Source organism: Neodiprion pinetum, chromosome 3 (genome assembly GCF_021155775.2).
Source record: "Neodiprion pinetum isolate iyNeoPine1 chromosome 3, iyNeoPine1.2, whole genome shotgun sequence".
Classification (NCBI taxonomy): domain Eukaryota; kingdom Metazoa; phylum Arthropoda; class Insecta; order Hymenoptera; family Diprionidae; genus Neodiprion; species Neodiprion pinetum.
This window is the reverse complement of record NC_060234.1, coordinates 12,977,134-13,000,477: the sequence shown is the minus strand read 5'-3', so window position 1 is coordinate 13,000,477 and position 23,344 is coordinate 12,977,134. Positions and strand designations below refer to the sequence as shown.

General features: G+C 42.1%; 5 protein-coding genes across 5 annotated transcripts in view; all 5 read left to right on the top strand.

Moving 5' to 3' along the window:
• Nucleotides 1-23,344, top strand: part of DAT (Sodium-dependent dopamine transporter) — a 509,482-nt gene that overhangs the window by 260,396 nt on the left and 225,742 nt on the right. The window lies entirely within an intron of this gene.
• Nucleotides 278-1,940, top strand: LOC124213735 (LIM and senescent cell antigen-like-containing domain protein 1). Its single transcript, XM_069134052.1, is given in 2 exon segments — nucleotides 278-573; nucleotides 575-1,940. Coding segments are annotated over 2 exon segments (1,008 nt in total). The 5' UTR covers nucleotides 278-319; the 3' UTR covers nucleotides 1,329-1,940.
• LOC124213734 (LIM and senescent cell antigen-like-containing domain protein 1) lies at nucleotides 6,542-8,204 on the top strand. Its single transcript, XM_069134051.1, is given in 2 exon segments — nucleotides 6,542-6,837; nucleotides 6,839-8,204. Coding segments are annotated over 2 exon segments (1,008 nt in total). The 5' UTR covers nucleotides 6,542-6,583; the 3' UTR covers nucleotides 7,593-8,204.
• On the top strand, nucleotides 12,806-14,469 carry LOC124213733 (LIM and senescent cell antigen-like-containing domain protein 1). Its single transcript, XM_069134053.1, is given in 2 exon segments — nucleotides 12,806-13,101; nucleotides 13,103-14,469. Coding segments are annotated over 2 exon segments (1,008 nt in total). The 5' UTR covers nucleotides 12,806-12,847; the 3' UTR covers nucleotides 13,857-14,469.
• Nucleotides 19,071-20,719, top strand: LOC124213731 (LIM and senescent cell antigen-like-containing domain protein 1). The gene is given in 2 exon segments (XM_069134054.1): nucleotides 19,071-19,365; nucleotides 19,367-20,719. Coding segments are annotated over 2 exon segments (1,008 nt in total). The 5' UTR covers nucleotides 19,071-19,111; the 3' UTR covers nucleotides 20,121-20,719.

Sequence of the window (23,344 nt, the reverse complement as noted above, 5' to 3'; positions counted from 1 at the left end):
GCATTTTTTTTGTATACTTCTTTTCACTCAAAATCCACTCAAATGTCACAGAGAGAATAATAACATGTCAACTATACAAACATATTTTAGAATTAAACAGAAACAACTTGATTTCCGCTCAGAGATATAAAAAATAATGTGACGTTTTTTTAACCTTCGATACGCTTGACAATTTTACTGTTTGACGCCGAATATACTTTTCTGCTGTGTGATGTAACTCAATTCTATTGCATTACTCACATGATGATTATATTGAAGCCCGTTAGTCAGCTGTGCTTAATCAGCATTAATTATTACACCGAGTGGCAAAGTCACAGGGATGTCTCTGGATGACATGTTCTGCTCCCGCTGTCGCGAGGGATTCGAGCCGCACGAGAAGATTGTCAATTCTCGCGGAGAATTGTCGCATCCGCAATGTTTTGTTTGTGCACAGTGCTTTCGGCCTTTTCCCGAGGGTATTTTCTACGAGTTTGAAGGAAGAAAGTATTGCGAACATGATTTTCATGTTCTATTCGCCCCTTGCTGTGGCAAGTGTGGTGAATTTGTCATTGGACGAGTAATCAAAGCCATGAATGAACTGGCATCCTGGCTGCTTCCGTTGTGAGGAGTGTAGCGGTGAACTAGCAGAGACTGGTTTCATGAAATGCCAAGGAAGAGCATTGTGTCATACCTGTAACGCTCGAATAAAAGCTGGGGCTCTTGGAAAGCATATCTGCCATCAATGCCATGGAATAATCGACGACAAGCCGCTGCGTTTCCGTGGTGAAGTATATCATCCCTACCATTTCAACTGCACGGCTTGCGGGATTGAGTTGAATGCTGATGCCAGAGAAGTTAGGTCCGGGCCTGGATTTGCGGCTAATGAAATGAATGAACTGTATTGTCTGAGATGCCACGACAAAATCGGAATACCGATCTGCGGAGCTTGCCGGCGTCCGATAGAAGAAAGAGTTGTCACTGCCTTGGGAAAACATTGGCACGTAGAACACTTTGTTTGTGCAAAGTGCGAGAAGCCATTTTTAGGTCATCGTCACTACGAGAAAAAGGGCCTTGCTTACTGTGAGACTCATTATCACCAGCTCTTTGGAAACCTATGTTTTGTTTGCAACCAAGTAATTGCTGGAGATGTTTTTACGGCATTAAACAAAGCATGGTGCGTACATCATTTTGCTTGCGCATTTTGTGACCAAAAGATGAACCAAAAGACAAAATTCTTCGCATTTGACTTAAAACCCGCTTGCAAGAAATGCTACGAGAAATTTCCCCAGGAATTGAAAAGGCGTATGCGTCGTATGTACGATTTAAATCCAAAAAAAATACCTGCCTAAACAAATAATAAAACACTTTTACCAGATGTGTTTAAAAAAAAGTACATGTATGTCTATATATTTATTGTGCTTAGCAATTGCCGTTTAAAATTACATTAGACAAAGATCATTCTTTGAAGAAGTAATCAAAGTAAAACGTAACATTGATTAAATTTGTCCCCCAGACTACAAAAATATTTTATATAACTGACTTTATTTTTAAGTAAATACTTATCACGTAATGGAAAAATATTACTTGGCCAACTAACGCGCATCTTCTGATTATTCGATATGTACTGTTCGCATTCTGATATTCGGATTTTTCCAAGTACACCTAGAGGATGAACAACCATTTCGATCTAATATTGAAGCATTCTCAAATGTTCGTGCCTTACACCTAGCTCAGGAATAGAAAAAGTATCGCTTATCATAATTCGCAGTAATTATCTTACATTTGACTGACGAGTTATTAATGCATCGTAATATACTACACAAATAATTATACAAACAGAAATTTTACACATATACAGTATCCACACAATATACATTATAATGCTGATCTGTGAATATTTTCATCACTTTATAGTGGGAGTCCTTAGAAAATTTTTAATGGTGCTTTTCTATAAATCAAATTATTATGTTGCACGTTGTAACAACATATATATATGTATAAGAAAAATAAATATTACCGATTTTGTAATACACTTTCAAGTCAAGTATAGTATGTAATATTACTGCTTCGGAAAACTAAAAAAAAAAAAAAAAAAAAAAAAAAGAAAAAACGGAGGATCGACCAAACGCTCACTACTTCGTTCAAGCGCAGAACCGAAACACTCAGTCCATTGCGACTCTTTCAAATGGAGCTCCTACGTTATATATTTGAAGAGAGCTCTTCCCTTTTTCACGAGGTCCCTTCTTGGCTAAACAAACCGTGCAAGTTCTGCACCAATTTTCAACGTCAGCTCGGCAGTGAGCCCAAAAATACCTTTCTCTGATCCTACCTAAAGTCTTATTAGAGGCGAAATGGCCACCGACAGGTGAATCATGAAAGCTTGACAAAATCTCGGCTATCTTTTCTCTAGGAACCAGAAGCTGCCAACGTTCCGACCTGGAGTCAGGTGATTCCCATTTCCTATAAAGCAACTGATCGAGGAGAAACAAGGAGTCCCACTGCGCCCAGTAAATTTTCAAAGACTGACTCATAGAAGATGTTTCTTCCCACTGAGGCCTGACTCCTGTGGATTTCCAATTCCGAACTAGGAGGAGATCTGAATCTTTCCCCTGAGCGATGATCCAGTCTTCTTTATTTTCAACGAGAGAAATTTGACGAACGTTAAGCGAGGGATCTAGCTGTTTATTTAAACGAGAGCACTGTTTGCAATCGTCCCCGCACGGACGACGAGAAAGTGCATCAGCATTACCATGCAGAACTCCGGGACGGTGTTTAATTTCGAAGTCATATTGACCTAACCTCTCGAACCATCGAGCTACTTGGCCTTCAGGTGATTTGAACGAAAGAGGCCAAGTTAAGGAAGCATTGTCTGTCCGAATCAAAAATTTCCTTCCATAAAGATAATGATGGAAATGGCAAATAGATTTTACCATCGCTAATAATTCCCTACGGGTAACACAATAATTGCGTTCCGGTTTAGACAAGACCCGACTGAAATAACTAATAACGCGCTCTTGGTTATCCTGAATTTGAGACAAAACCCCACCTATACCACAGAGAGAAGCGTCAGAATCCACGATGAATTGAGAATCGGAGATGGGATAAGCTATTATCGGTGTCGAAGTTAATAATTTTTTAAGGAGAACAAAGGCTCCTTCGCACTCGGAAGTCCAATCAAAAACAACTTTAATTCCTGTAAGAGCATGGAGGGGTCTCGCTATAGAAGCAAAGCCCTTAACGAAACGTCTGTAATAAGTACAAAGTCCTAAGAAACTCTGAACCTTTGCTTTTGAATCGGGACGAGGCCAATTCAAGACCTTTTCTATTTTAGAAGGATCTGTCTTAACACCTTCCGCTGAAACGACGTGTCCGAGAAAAGATACTTCCTTTTTGAAAAAATGACATTTTTTGGGACTCATTTTTAGACCAGCTTGGAATAAACGACTAAAAACCTGCTTAAGATCTTCCAATTCCTCATCAAAAGTCTTACCAAACACAATGATGTCATCGAGATAAACTAAACAAATCTTGCCAGTCAGACCTTGAAGGCCGAATTCCATCGCTCTTTCGAAGGTAGCTGGTGCATTACAAAGGCCAAAAGGCATAACTTTAAATTGCCAAAGTCCACCTAACCCTGTGACAAAAGCTGTTTTCGCTTTGTCTAACGGATTCATTTCAACTTGCCAATAACCACTCTGTGAATCAATCGTAGAGAACCAACGGGCACCAGAAATTAAATCAAGGGTATCCCCTATCTGAGGAAGCGGATACGCATCTTTCTTGGTGATCTCGTTCAACTTCCTATAATCTATACAAAACCTCTTGGAACCATCTTTTTTATTGACCAAGACAATGGGAGAAGCCCACGGACTAGAAGACGGCTCAATAACATCTGCTGTTCTCATATCCTCTACTAATTTTTCAACTTCCCTGCGACCGTTTAGAGGAAGCCGTCTAGCTGCCTGTTTAATCGAAGCGTTATTCCCTACATCTATCGAATGCTTAGCTATGGTACATCTCCCGATGTCGGCAGAGTCTTTAGCAAAAGTCTCTTTAAAATCGTTAAAAAGGCAAACGAGACTGTTAGTCCGAGCGATATCTAAATCTTTAGAAGACCTAGTAAAGAGTTCCGTGAGATAAGAAGGAACGACTAAACAGTCCGACACATGTTCTAAAACGCGCAAAGACGAGAGGGTTTCTTTCTGTTCAGAAGAGTTAATAAACCAAGACGTTTCGAGGTTGATTTTACGGTAACCAGAACAGAGAGTCGAATCCCCGGTAGAAATGACGCAGTTGTGAGCGGAAAGAAAATCTACGCCTAAAATGCCTTCATCTTCTATATCAGCTACTAGAACTTCATGTGGGGATTGAACACAATCCGCTACTGTTACCTGCACGACCATCTTACCTACGACAGGGGTAGTTGCTCCGGTAGCAGTGCGAATAGACACAGAAGGATTAGTTGAAGCAAGAGACGAAATCATATCAGGACGAACAACGGAAATTTCGGCTCCAGTATCTATCACCCACAAACAACTTAGTCCGTTAACGGAACCTTTAGCATATAGGCCGGTACGACGCAGGCCTCTAACCACGAACTGTGAAGCAATAGGGCTAAGGAACTTGGAAGAAACCGATGATATCCGCCCTTTCGAAACATCGGTAGCTAGTTTCCCGAATTCTGAGGAACAGAAGGTTGCGCTGCCCAAACCGGATTAGAGGGAGCCCTCTTGGAGACATTTTTGCGCCATGAATCTTCCGCAGTCTTCAACTGACGGTCGAGTTTAAAACAATTCTTCGCGATATGTCCTCTTACGCCACAAAACTGGCACTCTGAGACAGGCCGATTGGAGTTTGATCTATTGTAACGAGAGAAACCACTATTTTTCCTTCCTGGAAGAGAATCTGAGCTAGGCTGATTGACTGAAGGACGGGACGAAGAATTTTCTGAAGGTTCAGTTTGGCTCAATCGATGAAGTTGACGCGAACCTAAATCCGCCTCGTTTATGGCTTCTAATTCTAAGCCCTTAATAATTGCTTCATGTAGAGAAGTTGGAGCTGCGAGCCTCAGATGATACCGAAGCTCCGGATTCCGAATCGCATTAATGAATTTCGCCCGAGCTATCTGATCTCTAGCTTTTTCTGCACAATCAGTAAGGGAATATCGAGCGAGACGTTCGATGTCATTTCCGAGAGAGGCTAAATCTTCCTTGGGCCCTTGACGTCTATTTTCAAACTGAGTAAAATAAAGTTTGGAAAGATGTTCTTCGCCAAACCGGAGTTTAAGAGCCGCACAAATGCTGTCGAAATTTTCAGAATCCGAATCTGAAAGCGATCCAAGAACTACCAAGGCCGGACCAGACAAAGACGCTGTCAAATTAGCTGCTCTCTGGGACGGATTCCAACCATTAACCTTATTAATCATGTTGAACTGACGTTCGTATAGACTCCAAGCAGACGAACCGTCATACGAACCGGGCTTCAAATTCGGTTGTTTCGAGGGCAACTGTACAATACTCGCGGGAGGTACAGAGACCTGATTGAGTACGAACGAGCTCTGAGTCTGCGGAGGGAGAACATTGACAGTTCCGCGCGATTTTAAAAAGGCCAAGAACTCTGACGGAATATCTACGCTAGGATGAGACGACGCGACAGGAGGCTCAACTACTTTTGAAATATCACGTGACGGAACATCCTGGAATCGCGAAAACGAGCTAACCTGAGCTTGTCGCGAGACATGAGCAGGTGGAAAGTTTTTAGCAACAGGGGGAATTTCGCCTCCCCCGTAAATAGCGTCAAACCTTGATTGATTCGGAATTGAATGAATGGAGGCCCTCCGTGCTGGGACCGGAACTGAAGGAAGAAAAGTTCTTCTACCTGGGGACGGAACTGGGCGTATTGGGAATTCCTGCGGCCGCTCCTGAAGCTTTTGCACACCTTGCAGGATCCCGATCAGCGCCTGGGACACGATTTCTTGTTGTTGACGCTGTTGCGGGAGGAGTTCGAGCAGAAGATTCTGCTGTTCTTGTTGCTGCTGTTGTAGCAGTTGTTGATGTTGTTGTTGCTGTTGTTGATGTTGTTGTTGCTGCTGAATCTGACGCATCAGTAAATCTTGGTTTCCCTGGATGAGCTCTGCCAAGAGAGCTAGTTGGGGCTGGGCCTGAACCTCAGCTTCCGAACGACGAGAAACAGGAGGAAACGCCGGTTCAGGAGAGCGCTGGCACGACGAAACGCGTCCGGCAGCTCGTCGCTCCGCGCGTGATGCTCTCGTCAGAGGAGATCATTGCATTTTTTTTGTATACTTCTTTTCACTCAAAATCCACTCAAATGTCACAGAGAGAATAATAACATGTCAACTATACAAACATATTTTAGAATTAAACAGAAACAACTTGATTTCCGCTCAGAGATATAAAAAATAATGTGACGTTTTTTTAACCTTCGATACGCTTGACAATTTTACTGTTTGACGCCGAATATACTTTTCTGCTGTGTGATGTAACTCAATTCTATTGCATTACTCACATGATGATTATATTGAAGCCCGTTAGTCAGCTGTGCTTAATCAGCATTAATTATTACACCGAGTGGCAAAGTCACAGGGATGTCTCTGGATGACATGTTCTGCTCCCGCTGTCGCGAGGGATTCGAGCCGCACGAGAAGATTGTCAATTCTCGCGGAGAATTGTCGCATCCGCAATGTTTTGTTTGTGCACAGTGCTTTCGGCCTTTTCCCGAGGGTATTTTCTACGAGTTTGAAGGAAGAAAGTATTGCGAACATGATTTTCATGTTCTATTCGCCCCTTGCTGTGGCAAGTGTGGTGAATTTGTCATTGGACGAGTAATCAAAGCCATGAATGAACTGGCATCCTGGCTGCTTCCGTTGTGAGGAGTGTAGCGGTGAACTAGCAGAGACTGGTTTCATGAAATGCCAAGGAAGAGCATTGTGTCATACCTGTAACGCTCGAATAAAAGCTGGGGCTCTTGGAAAGCATATCTGCCATCAATGCCATGGAATAATCGACGACAAGCCGCTGCGTTTCCGTGGTGAAGTATATCATCCCTACCATTTCAACTGCACGGCTTGCGGGATTGAGTTGAATGCTGATGCCAGAGAAGTTAGGTCCGGGCCTGGATTTGCGGCTAATGAAATGAATGAACTGTATTGTCTGAGATGCCACGACAAAATCGGAATACCGATCTGCGGAGCTTGCCGGCGTCCGATAGAAGAAAGAGTTGTCACTGCCTTGGGAAAACATTGGCACGTAGAACACTTTGTTTGTGCAAAGTGCGAGAAGCCATTTTTAGGTCATCGTCACTACGAGAAAAAGGGCCTTGCTTACTGTGAGACTCATTATCACCAGCTCTTTGGAAACCTATGTTTTGTTTGCAACCAAGTAATTGCTGGAGATGTTTTTACGGCATTAAACAAAGCATGGTGCGTACATCATTTTGCTTGCGCATTTTGTGACCAAAAGATGAACCAAAAGACAAAATTCTTCGCATTTGACTTAAAACCCGCTTGCAAGAAATGCTACGAGAAATTTCCCCAGGAATTGAAAAGGCGTATGCGTCGTATGTACGATTTAAATCCAAAAAAAATACCTGCCTAAACAAATAATAAAACACTTTTACCAGATGTGTTTAAAAAAAAGTACATGTATGTCTATATATTTATTGTGCTTAGCAATTGCCGTTTAAAATTACATTAGACAAAGATCATTCTTTGAAGAAGTAATCAAAGTAAAACGTAACATTGATTAAATTTGTCCCCCAGACTACAAAAATATTTTATATAACTGACTTTATTTTTAAGTAAATACTTATCACGTAATGGAAAAATATTACTTGGCCAACTAACGCGCATCTTCTGATTATTCGATATGTACTGTTCGCATTCTGATATTCGGATTTTTCCAAGTACACCTAGAGGATGAACAACCATTTCGATCTAATATTGAAGCATTCTCAAATGTTCGTGCCTTACACCTAGCTCAGGAATAGAAAAAGTATCGCTTATCATAATTCGCAGTAATTATCTTACATTTGACTGACGAGTTATTAATGCATCGTAATATACTACACAAATAATTATACAAACAGAAATTTTACACATATACAGTATCCACACAATATACATTATAATGCTGATCTGTGAATATTTTCATCACTTTATAGTGGGAGTCCTTAGAAAATTTTTAATGGTGCTTTTCTATAAATCAAATTATTATGTTGCACGTTGTAACAACATATATATATGTATAAGAAAAATAAATATTACCGATTTTGTAATACACTTTCAAGTCAAGTATAGTATGTAATATTACTGCTTCGGAAAACTAAAAAAAAAAAAAAAAAAAAAAAAAAGAAAAAACGGAGGATCGACCAAACGCTCACTACTTCGTTCAAGCGCAGAACCGAAACACTCAGTCCATTGCGACTCTTTCAAATGGAGCTCCTACGTTATATATTTGAAGAGAGCTCTTCCCTTTTTCACGAGGTCCCTTCTTGGCTAAACAAACCGTGCAAGTTCTGCACCAATTTTCAACGTCAGCTCGGCAGTGAGCCCAAAAATACCTTTCTCTGATCCTACCTAAAGTCTTATTAGAGGCGAAATGGCCACCGACAGGTGAATCATGAAAGCTTGACAAAATCTCGGCTATCTTTTCTCTAGGAACCAGAAGCTGCCAACGTTCCGACCTGGAGTCAGGTGATTCCCATTTCCTATAAAGCAACTGATCGAGGAGAAACAAGGAGTCCCACTGCGCCCAGTAAATTTTCAAAGACTGACTCATAGAAGATGTTTCTTCCCACTGAGGCCTGACTCCTGTGGATTTCCAATTCCGAACTAGGAGGAGATCTGAATCTTTCCCCTGAGCGATGATCCAGTCTTCTTTATTTTCAACGAGAGAAATTTGACGAACGTTAAGCGAGGGATCTAGCTGTTTATTTAAACGAGAGCACTGTTTGCAATCGTCCCCGCACGGACGACGAGAAAGTGCATCAGCATTACCATGCAGAACTCCGGGACGGTGTTTAATTTCGAAGTCATATTGACCTAACCTCTCGAACCATCGAGCTACTTGGCCTTCAGGTGATTTGAACGAAAGAGGCCAAGTTAAGGAAGCATTGTCTGTCCGAATCAAAAATTTCCTTCCATAAAGATAATGATGGAAATGGCAAATAGATTTTACCATCGCTAATAATTCCCTACGGGTAACACAATAATTGCGTTCCGGTTTAGACAAGACCCGACTGAAATAACTAATAACGCGCTCTTGGTTATCCTGAATTTGAGACAAAACCCCACCTATACCACAGAGAGAAGCGTCAGAATCCACGATGAATTGAGAATCGGAGATGGGATAAGCTAATATCGGTGTCGAAGTTAATAATTTTTTAAGGAGAACAAAGGCTCCTTCGCACTCGGAAGTCCAATCAAAAACAACTTTAATTCCTGTAAGAGCATGGAGGGGTCTCGCTATAGAAGCAAAGCCCTTAACGAAACGTCTGTAATAAGTACAAAGTCCTAAGAAACTCTGAACCTTTGCTTTTGAATCGGGACGAGGCCAATTCAAGACCTTTTCTATTTTAGAAGGATCTGTCTTAACACCTTCCGCTGAAACGACGTGTCCGAGAAAAGATACTTCCTTTTTGAAAAAATGACATTTTTTGGGACTCATTTTTAGACCAGCTTGGAATAAACGACTAAAAACCTGCTTAAGATCTTCCAATTCCTCATCAAAAGTCTTACCAAACACAATGATGTCATCGAGATAAACTAAACAAATCTTGCCAGTCAGACCTTGAAGGCCGAATTCCATCGCTCTTTCGAAGGTAGCTGGTGCATTACAAAGGCCAAAAGGCATAACTTTAAATTGCCAAAGTCCACCTAACCCTGTGACAAAAGCTGTTTTCGCTTTGTCTAACGGATTCATTTCAACTTGCCAATAACCACTCTGTGAATCAATCGTAGAGAACCAACGGGCACCAGAAATTAAATCAAGGGTATCCCCTATCTGAGGAAGCGGATACGCATCTTTCTTGGTGATCTCGTTCAACTTCCTATAATCTATACAAAACCTCTTGGAACCATCTTTTTTATTGACCAAGACAATGGGAGAAGCCCACGGACTAGAAGACGGCTCAATAACATCTGCTGTTCTCATATCCTCTACTAATTTTTCAACTTCCCTGCGACCGTTTAGAGGAAGCCGTCTAGCTGCCTGTTTAATCGAAGCGTTATTCCCTACATCTATCGAATGCTTAGCTATGGTACATCTCCCGATGTCGGCAGAGTCTTTAGCAAAAGTCTCTTTAAAATCGTTAAAAAGGCAAACGAGACTGTTAGTCCGAGCGATATCTAAATCTTTAGAAGACCTAGTAAAGAGTTCCGTGAGATAAGAAGGAACGACTAAACAGTCCGACACATGTTCTAAAACGCGCAAAGACGAGAGGGTTTCTTTCTGTTCAGAAGAGTTAATAAACCAAGACGTTTCGAGGTTGATTTTACGGTAACCAGAACAGAGAGTCGAATCCCCGGTAGAAATGACGCAGTTGTGAGCGGAAAGAAAATCTACGCCTAAAATGCCTTCATCTTCTATATCAGCTACTAGAACTTCATGTGGGGATTGAACACAATCCGCTACTGTTACCTGCACGACCATCTTACCTACGACAGGGGTAGTTGCTCCGGTAGCAGTGCGAATAGACACAGAAGGATTAGTTGAAGCAAGAGACGAAATCATATCAGGACGAACAACGGAAATTTCGGCTCCAGTATCTATCACCCACAAACAACTTAGTCCGTTAACGGAACCTTTAGCATATAGGCCGGTACGACGCAGGCCTCTAACCACGAACTGTGAAGCAATAGGGCTAAGGAACTTGGAAGAAACCGATGATATCCGCCCTTTCGAAACATCGGTAGCTAGTTTCCCGAATTCTGAGGAACAGAAGGTTGCGCTGCCCAAACCGGATTAGAGGGAGCCCTCTTGGAGACATTTTTGCGCCATGAATCTTCCGCAGTCTTCAACTGACGGTCGAGTTTAAAACAATTCTTCGCGATATGTCCTCTTACGCCACAAAACTGGCACTCTGAGACAGGCCGATTGGAGTTTGATCTATTGTAACGAGAGAAACCACTATTTTTCCTTCCTGGAAGAGAATCTGAGCTAGGCTGATTGACTGAAGGACGGGACGAAGAATTTTCTGAAGGTTCAGTTTGGCTCAATCGATGAAGTTGACGCGAACCTAAATCCGCCTCGTTTATGGCTTCTAATTCTAAGCCCTTAATAATTGCTTCATGTAGAGAAGTTGGAGCTGCGAGCCTCAGATGATACCGAAGCTCCGGATTCCGAATCGCATTAATGAATTTCGCCCGAGCTATCTGATCTCTAGCTTTTTCTGCACAATCAGTAAGGGAATATCGAGCGAGACGTTCGATGTCATTTCCGAGAGAGGCTAAATCTTCCTTGGGCCCTTGACGTCTATTTTCAAACTGAGTAAAATAAAGTTTGGAAAGATGTTCTTCGCCAAACCGGAGTTTAAGAGCCGCACAAATGCTGTCGAAATTTTCAGAATCCGAATCTGAAAGCGATCCAAGAACTACCAAGGCCGGACCAGACAAAGACGCTGTCAAATTAGCTGCTCTCTGGGACGGATTCCAACCATTAACCTTATTAATCATGTTGAACTGACGTTCGTATAGACTCCAAGCAGACGAACCGTCATACGAACCGGGCTTCAAATTCGGTTGTTTCGAGGGCAACTGTACAATACTCGCGGGAGGTACAGAGACCTGATTGAGTACGAACGAGCTCTGAGTCTGCGGAGGGAGAACATTGACAGTTCCGCGCGATTTTAAAAAGGCCAAGAACTCTGACGGAATATCTACGCTAGGATGAGACGACGCGACAGGAGGCTCAACTACTTTTGAAATATCACGTGACGGAACATCCTGGAATCGCGAAAACGAGCTAACCTGAGCTTGTCGCGAGACATGAGCAGGTGGAAAGTTTTTAGCAACAGGGGGAATTTCGCCTCCCCCGTAAATAGCGTCAAACCTTGATTGATTCGGAATTGAATGAATGGAGGCCCTCCGTGCTGGGACCGGAACTGAAGGAAGAAAAGTTCTTCTACCTGGGGACGGAACTGGGCGTATTGGGAATTCCTGCGGCCGCTCCTGAAGCTTTTGCACACCTTGCAGGATCCCGATCAGCGCCTGGGACACGATTTCTTGTTGTTGACGCTGTTGCGGGAGGAGTTCGAGCAGAAGATTCTGCTGTTCTTGTTGCTGCTGTTGTAGCAGTTGTTGATGTTGTTGTTGCTGTTGTTGATGTTGTTGTTGCTGCTGAATCTGACGCATCAGTAAATCTTGGTTTCCCTGGATGAGCTCTGCCAAGAGAGCTAGTTGGGGCTGGGCCTGAACCTCAGCTTCCGAACGACGAGAAACAGGAGGAAACGCCGGTTCAGGAGAGCGCTGGCACGACGAAACGCGTCCGGCAGCTCGTCGCTCCGCGCGTGATGCTCTCGTCAGAGGAGATCATTGCATTTTTTTTGTATACTTCTTTTCACTCAAAATCCACTCAAATGTCACAGAGAGAATAATAACATGTCAACTATACAAACATATTTTAGAATTAAACAGAAACAACTTGATTTCCGCTCAGAGATATAAAAAATAATGTGACGTTTTTTTAACCTTCGATACGCTTGACAATTTTACTGTTTGACGCCGAATATACTTTTCTGCTGTGTGATGTAACTCAATTCTATTGCATTACTCACATGATGATTATATTGAAGCCCGTTAGTCAGCTGTGCTTAATCAGCATTAATTATTACACCGAGTGGCAAAGTCACAGGGATGTCTCTGGATGACATGTTCTGCTCCCGCTGTCGCGAGGGATTCGAGCCGCACGAGAAGATTGTCAATTCTCGCGGAGAATTGTCGCATCCGCAATGTTTTGTTTGTGCACAGTGCTTTCGGCCTTTTCCCGAGGGTATTTTCTACGAGTTTGAAGGAAGAAAGTATTGCGAACATGATTTTCATGTTCTATTCGCCCCTTGCTGTGGCAAGTGTGGTGAATTTGTCATTGGACGAGTAATCAAAGCCATGAATGAACTGGCATCCTGGCTGCTTCCGTTGTGAGGAGTGTAGCGGTGAACTAGCAGAGACTGGTTTCATGAAATGCCAAGGAAGAGCATTGTGTCATACCTGTAACGCTCGAATAAAAGCTGGGGCTCTTGGAAAGCATATCTGCCATCAATGCCATGGAATAATCGACGACAAGCCGCTGCGTTTCCGTGGTGAAGTATATCATCCCTACCATTTCAACTGCACGGCTTGCGGGATTGAGTTGAATGCTGATGCCAGAGAAGTTAGGTCCGGGCCTGGATTTGCGGCTAATGAAATGAATGAACTGTATTGTCTGAGATGCCACGACAAAATCGGAATACCGATCTGCGGAGCTTGCCGGCGTCCGATAGAAGAAAGAGTTGTCACTGCCTTGGGAAAACATTGGCACGTAGAACACTTTGTTTGTGCAAAGTGCGAGAAGCCATTTTTAGGTCATCGTCACTACGAGAAAAAGGGCCTTGCTTACTGTGAGACTCATTATCACCAGCTCTTTGGAAACCTATGTTTTGTTTGCAACCAAGTAATTGCTGGAGATGTTTTTACGGCATTAAACAAAGCATGGTGCGTACATCATTTTGCTTGCGCATTTTGTGACCAAAAGATGAACCAAAAGACAAAATTCTTCGCATTTGACTTAAAACCCGCTTGCAAGAAATGCTACGAGAAATTTCCCCAGGAATTGAAAAGGCGTATGCGTCGTATGTACGATTTAAATCCAAAAAAAATACCTGCCTAAACAAATAATAAAACACTTTTACCAGATGTGTTTAAAAAAAAGTACATGTATGTCTATATATTTATTGTGCTTAGCAATTGCCGTTTAAAATTACATTAGACAAAGATCATTCTTTGAAGAAGTAATCAAAGTAAAACGTAACATTGATTAAATTTGTCCCCCAGACTACAAAAATATTTTATATAACTGACTTTATTTTTAAGTAAATACTTATCACGTAATGGAAAAATATTACTTGGCCAACTAACGCGCATCTTCTGATTATTCGATATGTACTGTTCGCATTCTGATATTCGGATTTTTCCAAGTACACCTAGAGGATGAACAACCATTTCGATCTAATATTGAAGCATTCTCAAATGTTCGTGCCTTACACCTAGCTCAGGAATAGAAAAAGTATCGCTTATCATAATTCGCAGTAATTATCTTACATTTGACTGACGAGTTATTAATGCATCGTAATATACTACACAAATAATTATACAAACAGAAATTTTACACATATACAGTATCCACACAATATACATTATAATGCTGATCTGTGAATATTTTCATCACTTTATAGTGGGAGTCCTTAGAAAATTTTTAATGGTGCTTTTCTATAAATCAAATTATTATGTTGCACGTTGTAACAACATATATATATGTATAAGAAAAATAAATATTACCGATTTTGTAATACACTTTCAAGTCAAGTATAGTATGTAATATTACTGCTTCGGAAAACTAAAAAAAAAAAAAAAAAAAAAAAAAAGAAAAAACGGAGGATCGACCAAACGCTCACTACTTCGTTCAAGCGCAGAACCGAAACACTCAGTCCATTGCGACTCTTTCAAATGGAGCTCCTACGTTATATATTTGAAGAGAGCTCTTCCCTTTTTCACGAGGTCCCTTCTTGGCTAAACAAACCGTGCAAGTTCTGCACCAATTTTCAACGTCAGCTCGGCAGTGAGCCCAAAAATACCTTTCTCTGATCCTACCTAAAGTCTTATTAGAGGCGAAATGGCCACCGACAGGTGAATCATGAAAGCTTGACAAAATCTCGGCTATCTTTTCTCTAGGAACCAGAAGCTGCCAACGTTCCGACCTGGAGTCAGGTGATTCCCATTTCCTATAAAGCAACTGATCGAGGAGAAACAAGGAGTCCCACTGCGCCCAGTAAATTTTCAAAGACTGACTCATAGAAGATGTTTCTTCCCACTGAGGCCTGACTCCTGTGGATTTCCAATTCCGAACTAGGAGGAGATCTGAATCTTTCCCCTGAGCGATGATCCAGTCTTCTTTATTTTCAACGAGAGAAATTTGACGAACGTTAAGCGAGGGATCTAGCTGTTTATTTAAACGAGAGCACTGTTTGCAATCGTCCCCGCACGGACGACGAGAAAGTGCATCAGCATTACCATGCAGAACTCCGGGACGGTGTTTAATTTCGAAGTCATATTGACCTAACCTCTCGAACCATCGAGCTACTTGGCCTTCAGGTGATTTGAACGAAAGAGGCCAAGTTAAGGAAGCATTGTCTGTCCGAATCAAAAATTTCCTTCCATAAAGATAATGATGGAAATGGCAAATAGATTTTACCATCGCTAATAATTCCCTACGGGTAACACAATAATTGCGTTCCGGTTTAGACAAGACCCGACTGAAATAACTAATAACGCGCTCTTGGTTATCCTGAATTTGAGACAAAACCCCACCTATACCACAGAGAGAAGCGTCAGAATCCACGATGAATTGAGAATCGGAGATGGGATAAGCTAATATCGGTGTCGAAGTTAATAATTTTTTAAGGAGAACAAAGGCTCCTTCGCACTCGGAAGTCCAATCAAAAACAACTTTAATTCCTGTAAGAGCATGGAGGGGTCTCGCTATAGAAGCAAAGCCCTTAACGAAACGTCTGTAATAAGTACAAAGTCCTAAGAAACTCTGAACCTTTGCTTTTGAATCGGGACGAGGCCAATTCAAGACCTTTTCTATTTTAGAAGGATCTGTCTTAACACCTTCCGCTGAAACGACGTGTCCGAGAAAAGATACTTCCTTTTTGAAAAAATGACATTTTTTGGGACTCATTTTTAGACCAGCTTGGAATAAACGACTAAAAACCTGCTTAAGATCTTCCAATTCCTCATCAAAAGTCTTACCAAACACAATGATGTCATCGAGATAAACTAAACAAATCTTGCCAGTCAGACCTTGAAGGCCGAATTCCATCGCTCTTTCGAAGGTAGCTGGTGCATTACAAAGGCCAAAAGGCATAACTTTAAATTGCCAAAGTCCACCTAACCCTGTGACAAAAGCTGTTTTCGCTTTGTCTAACGGATTCATTTCAACTTGCCAATAACCACTCTGTGAATCAATCGTAGAGAACCAACGGGCACCAGAAATTAAATCAAGGGTATCCCCTATCTGAGGAAGCGGATACGCATCTTTCTTGGTGATCTCGTTCAACTTCCTATAATCTATACAAAACCTCTTGGAACCATCTTTTTTATTGACCAAGACAATGGGAGAAGCCCACGGACTAGAAGACGGCTCAATAACATCTGCTGTTCTCATATCCTCTACTAATTTTTCAACTTCCCTGCGACCGTTTAGAGGAAGCCGTCTAGCTGCCTGTTTAATCGAAGCGTTATTCCCTACATCTATCGAATGCTTAGCTATGGTACATCTCCCGATGTCGGCAGAGTCTTTAGCAAAAGTCTCTTTAAAATCGTTAAAAAGGCAAACGAGACTGTTAGTCCGAGCGATATCTAAATCTTTAGAAGACCTAGTAAAGAGTTCCGTGAGATAAGAAGGAACGACTAAACAGTCCGACACATGTTCTAAAACGCGCAAAGACGAGAGGGTTTCTTTCTGTTCAGAAGAGTTAATAAACCAAGACGTTTCGAGGTTGATTTTACGGTAACCAGAACAGAGAGTCGAATCCCCGGTAGAAATGACGCAGTTGTGAGCGGAAAGAAAATCTACGCCTAAAATGCCTTCATCTTCTATATCAGCTACTAGAACTTCATGTGGGGATTGAACACAATCCGCTACTGTTACCTGCACGACCATCTTACCTACGACAGGGGTAGTTGCTCCGGTAGCAGTGCGAATAGACACAGAAGGATTAGTTGAAGCAAGAGACGAAATCATATCAGGACGAACAACGGAAATTTCGGCTCCAGTATCTATCACCCACAAACAACTTAGTCCGTTAACGGAACCTTTAGCATATAGGCCGGTACGACGCAGGCCTCTAACCACGAACTGTGAAGCAATAGGGCTAAGGAACTTGGAAGAAACCGATGATATCCGCCCTTTCGAAACATCGGTAGCTAGTTTCCCGAATTCTGAGGAACAGAAGGTTGCGCTGCCCAAACCGGATTAGAGGGAGCCCTCTTGGAGACATTTTTGCGCCATGAATCTTCCGCAGTCTTCAACTGACGGTCGAGTTTAAAACAATTCTTCGCGATATGTCCTCTTACGCCACAAAACTGGCACTCTGAGACAGGCCGATTGGAGTTTGATCTATTGTAACGAGAGAAACCACTATTTTTCCTTCCTGGAAGAGAATCTGAGCTAGGCTGATTGACTGAAGGACGGGACGAAGAATTTTCTGAAGGTTCAGTTTGGCTCAATCGATGAAGTTGACGCGAACCTAAATCCGCCTCGTTTATGGCTTCTAATTCTAAGCCCTTAATAATTGCTTCATGTAGAGAAGTTGGAGCTGCGAGCCTCAGATGATACCGAAGCTCCGGATTCCGAATCGCATTAATGAATTTCGCCCGAGCTATCTGATCTCTAGCTTTTTCTGCACAATCAGTAAGGGAATATCGAGCGAGACGTTCGATGTCATTTCCGAGAGAGGCTAAATCTTCCTTGGGCCCTTGACGTCTATTTTCAAACTGAGTAAAATAAAGTTTGGAAAGATGTTCTTCGCCAAACCGGAGTTTAAGAGCCGCACAAATGCTGTCGAAATTTTCAGAATCCGAATCTGAAAGCGATCCAAGAACTACCAAGGCCGGACCAGACAAAGACGCTGTCAAATTAGCTGCTCTCTGGGACGGATTCCAACCATTAACCTTATTAATCATGTTGAACTGACGTTCGTATAGACTCCAAGCAGACGAACCGTCATACGAACCGGGCTTCAAATTCGGTTGTTTCGAGGGCAACTGTACAATACTCGCGGGAGGTACAGAGACCTGATTGAGTACGAACGAGCTCTGAGTCTGCGGAGGGAGAACATTGACAGTTCCGCGCGATTTTAAAAAGGCCAAGAACTCTGACGGAATATCTACGCTAGGATGAGACGACGCGACAGGAGGCTCAACTACTTTTGAAATATCACGTGACGGAACATCCTGGAATCGCGAAAACGAGCTAACCTGAGCTTGTCGCGAGACATGAGCAGGTGGAAAGTTTTTAGCAACAGGGGGAATTTCGCCTCCCCCGTAAATAGCGTCAAACCTTGATTGATTCGGAATTGAATGAATGGAGGCCCTCCGTGCTGGGACCGGAACTGAAGGAAGAAAAGTTCTTCTACCTGGGGACGGAACTGGGCGTATTGGAAATTCCTGCGGCCGCTCCTGAAGCTTTTGCACACCTTGCAGGATCCCGATCAGCGCCTGGGACACGATTTCTTGTTGTTGACGCTGTTGCGGGAGGAGTTCGAGCAGAAGATTCTGCTGTTCTTGTTGCTGCTGTTGTAGCAGTTGTTGATGTTGTTGTTGCTGTTGTTGATGTTGTTGTTGCTGCTGAATCTGACGCATCAGTAAATCTTGGTTTCCCTGGATGAGCTCTGCCAAGAGAGCTAGTTGGGGCTGGGCCTGAACCTCAGCTTCCGAACGACGAGAAACAGGAGGAAACGCCGGTTCAGGAGAGCGCTGGCACGACGAAACGCGTCCGGCAGCTCGTCGCTCCGCGCGTGATGCTCTCGTCAGAGGAGATCATTGCATTTTTTTTGTATACTTCTTTTCACTCAAAATCCACTCAAATGTCACAGAGAGAATAATAACATGTCAACTATACAAACATATTTTAGAATTAAACAGAAACAACTTGATTTCCGCTCAGAGATATAAAAAATAATGTGACGTTTTTTTAACCTTCGATACGCTTGACAATTTTACTGTTTGACGCCGAATATACTTTTCTGCTGTGTGATGTAACTCAATTCTATTGCATTACTCACATGATGATTATATTGAAGCCCGTTAGTCAGCTGTGCTTAATCAGCATTAATTATTACACCGAGTGGCAAAGTCACAGGGATGTCTCTGGATGACATGTTCTGCTCCCGCTGTCGCGAGGGATTCGAGCCGCACGAGAAGATTGTCAATTCTCGCGGAGAATTGTCGCATCCGCAATGTTTTGTTTGTGCACAGTGCTTTCGGCCTTTTCCCGAGGGTATTTTCTACGAGTTTGAAGGAAGAAAGTATTGCGAACATGATTTTCATGTTCTATTCGCCCCTTGCTGTGGCAAGTGTGGTGAATTTGTCATTGGACGAGTAATCAAAGCCATGAATGAACTGGCATCCTGGCTGCTTCCGTTGTGAGGAGTGTAGCGGTGAACTAGCAGAGACTGGTTTCATGAAATGCCAAGGAAGAGCATTGTGTCATACCTGTAACGCTCGAATAAAAGCTGGGGCTCTTGGAAAGCATATCTGCCATCAATGCCATGGAATAATCGACGACAAGCCGCTGCGTTTCCGTGGTGAAGTATATCATCCCTACCATTTCAACTGCACGGCTTGCGGGATTGAGTTGAATGCTGATGCCAGAGAAGTTAGGTCCGGGCCTGGATTTGCGGCTAATGAAATGAATGAACTGTATTGTCTGAGATGCCACGACAAAATCGGAATACCGATCTGCGGAGCTTGCCGGCGTCCGATAGAAGAAAGAGTTGTCACTGCCTTGGGAAAACATTGGCACGTAGAACACTTTGTTTGTGCAAAGTGCGAGAAGCCATTTTTAGGTCATCGTCACTACGAGAAAAAGGGCCTTGCTTACTGTGAGACTCATTATCACCAGCTCTTTGGAAACCTATGTTTTGTTTGCAACCAAGTAATTGCTGGAGATGTTTTTACGGCATTAAACAAAGCATGGTGCGTACATCATTTTGCTTGCGCATTTTGTGACCAAAAGATGAACCAAAAGACAAAATTCTTCGCATTTGACTTAAAACCCGCTTGCAAGAAATGCTACGAGAAATTTCCCCAGGAATTGAAAAGGCGTATGCGTCGTATGTACGATTTAAATCCAAAAAAAATACCTGCCTAAACAAATAATAAAACACTTTTACCAGATGTGTTTAAAAAAAAGTACATGTATGTCTATATATTTATTGTGCTTAGCAATTGCCGTTTAAAATTACATTAGACAAAGATCATTCTTTGAAGAAGTAATCAAAGTAAAACGTAACATTGATTAAATTTGTCCCCCAGACTACAAAAATATTTTATATAACTGACTTTATTTTTAAGTAAATACTTATCACGTAATGGAAAAATATTACTTGGCCAACTAACGCGCATCTTCTGATTATTCGATATGTACTGTTCGCATTCTGATATTCGGATTTTTCCAAGTACACCTAGAGGATGAACAACCATTTCGATCTAATATTGAAGCATTCTCAAATGTTCGTGCCTTACACCTAGCTCAGGAATAGAAAAAGTATCGCTTATCATAATTCGCAGTAATTATCTTACATTTGACTGACGAGTTATTAATGCATCGTAATATACTACACAAATAATTATACAAACAGAAATTTTACACATATACAGTATCCACACAATATACATTATAATGCTGATCTGTGAATATTTTCATCACTTTATAGTGGGAGTCCTTAGAAAATTTTTAATGGTGCTTTTCTATAAATCAAATTATTATGTTGCACGTTGTAACAACATATATATATGTATAAGAAAAATAAATATTACCGATTTTGTAATACACTTTCAAGTCAAGTATAGTATGTAATATTACTGCTTCGGAAAACTAAAAAAAAAAAAAAAAAAAAAAAAAAGAAAAAACGGAGGATCGACCAAACGCTCACTACTTCGTTCAAGCGCAGAACCGAAACACTCAGTCCATTGCGACTCTTTCAAATGGAGCTCCTACGTTATATATTTGAAGAGAGCTCTTCCCTTTTTCACGAGGTCCCTTCTTGGCTAAACAAACCGTGCAAGTTCTGCACCAATTTTCAACGTCAGCTCGGCAGTGAGCCCAAAAATACCTTTCTCTGATCCTACCTAAAGTCTTATTAGAGGCGAAATGGCCACCGACAGGTGAATCATGAAAGCTTGACAAAATCTCGGCTATCTTTTCTCTAGGAACCAGAAGCTGCCAACGTTCCGACCTGGAGTCAGGTGATTCCCATTTCCTATAAAGCAACTGATCGAGGAGAAACAAGGAGTCCCACTGCGCCCAGTAAATTTTCAAAGACTGACTCATAGAAGATGTTTCTTCCCACTGAGGCCTGACTCCTGTGGATTTCCAATTCCGAACTAGGAGGAGATCTGAATCTTTCCCCTGAGCGATGATCCAGTCTTCTTTATTTTCAACGAGAGAAATTTGACGAACGTTAAGCGAGGGATCTAGCTGTTTATTTAAACGAGAGCACTGTTTGCAATCGTCCCCGCACGGACGACGAGAAAGTGCATCAGCATTACCATGCAGAACTCCGGGACGGTGTTTAATTTCGAAGTCATATTGACCTAACCTCTCGAACCATCGAGCTACTTGGCCTTCAGGTGATTTGAACGAAAGAGGCCAAGTTAAGGAAGCATTGTCTGTCCGAATCAAAAATTTCCTTCCATAAAGATAATGATGGAAATGGCAAATAGATTTTACCATCGCTAATAATTCCCTACGGGTAACACAATAATTGCGTTCCGGTTTAGACAAGACCCGACTGAAATAACTAATAACGCGCTCTTGGTTATCCTGAATTTGAGACAAAACCCCACCTATACCACAGAGAGAAGCGTCAGAATCCACGATGAATTGAGAATCGGAGATGGGATAAGCTAATATCGGTGTCGAAGTTAATAATTTTTTAAGGAGAACAAAGGCTCCTTCGCACTCGGAAGTCCAATCAAAAACAACTTTAATTCCTGTAAGAGCATGGAGGGGTCTCGCTATAGAAGCAAAGCCCTTAACGAAACGTCTGTAATAAGTACAAAGTCCTAAGAAACTCTGAACCTTTGCTTTTGAATCGGGACGAGGCCAATTCAAGACCTTTTCTATTTTAGAAGGATCTGTCTTAACACCTTCCGCTGAAACGACGTGTCCGAGAAAAGATACTTCCTTTTTGAAAAAATGACATTTTTTGGGACTCATTTTTAGACCAGCTTGGAATAAACGACTAAAAACCTGCTTAAGATCTTCCAATTCCTCATCAAAAGTCTTACCAAACACAATGATGTCATCGAGATAAACTAAACAAATCTTGCCAGTCAGACCTTGAAGGCCGAATTCCATCGCTCTTTCGAAGGTAGCTGGTGCATTACAAAGGCCAAAAGGCATAACTTTAAATTGCCAAAGTCCACCTAACCCTGTGACAAAAGCTGTTTTCGCTTTGTCTAACGGATTCATTTCAACTTGCCAATAACCACTCTGTGAATCAATCGTAGAGAACCAACGGGCACCAGAAATTAAATCAAGGGTATCCCCTATCTGAGGAAGCGGATACGCATCTTTCTTGGTGATCTCGTTCAACTTCCTATAATCTATACAAAACCTCTTGGAACCATCTTTTTTATTGACCAAGACAATGGGAGAAGCCCACGGACTAGAAGACGGCTCAATAACATCTGCTGTTCTCATATCCTCTACTAATTTTTCAACTTCCCTGCGACCGTTTAGAGGAAGCCGTCTAGCTGCCTGTTTAATCGAAGCGTTATTCCCTACATCTATCGAATGCTTAGCTATGGTACATCTCCCGATGTCGGCAGAGTCTTTAGCAAAAGTCTCTTTAAAATCGTTAAAAAGGCAAACGAGACTGTTAGTCCGAGCGATATCTAAATCTTTAGAAGACCTAGTAAAGAGTTCCGTGAGATAAGAAGGAACGACTAAACAGTCCGACACATGTTCTAAAACGCGCAAAGACGAGAGGGTTTCTTTCTGTTCAGAAGAGTTAATAAACCAAGACGTTTCGAGGTTGATTTTACGGTAACCAGAACAGAGAGTCGAATCCCCGGTAGAAATGACGCAGTTGTGAGCGGAAAGAAAATCTACGCCTAAAATGCCTTCATCTTCTATATCAGCTACTAGAACTTCATGTGGGGATTGAACACAATCCGCTACTGTTACCTGCACGACCATCTTACCTACGACAGGGGTAGTTGCTCCGGTAGCAGTGCGAATAGACACAGAAGGATTAGTTGAAGCAAGAGACGAAATCATATCAGGACGAACAACGGAAATTTCGGCTCCAGTATCTATCACCCACAAACAACTTAGTCCGTTAACGGAACCTTTAGCATATAGGCCGG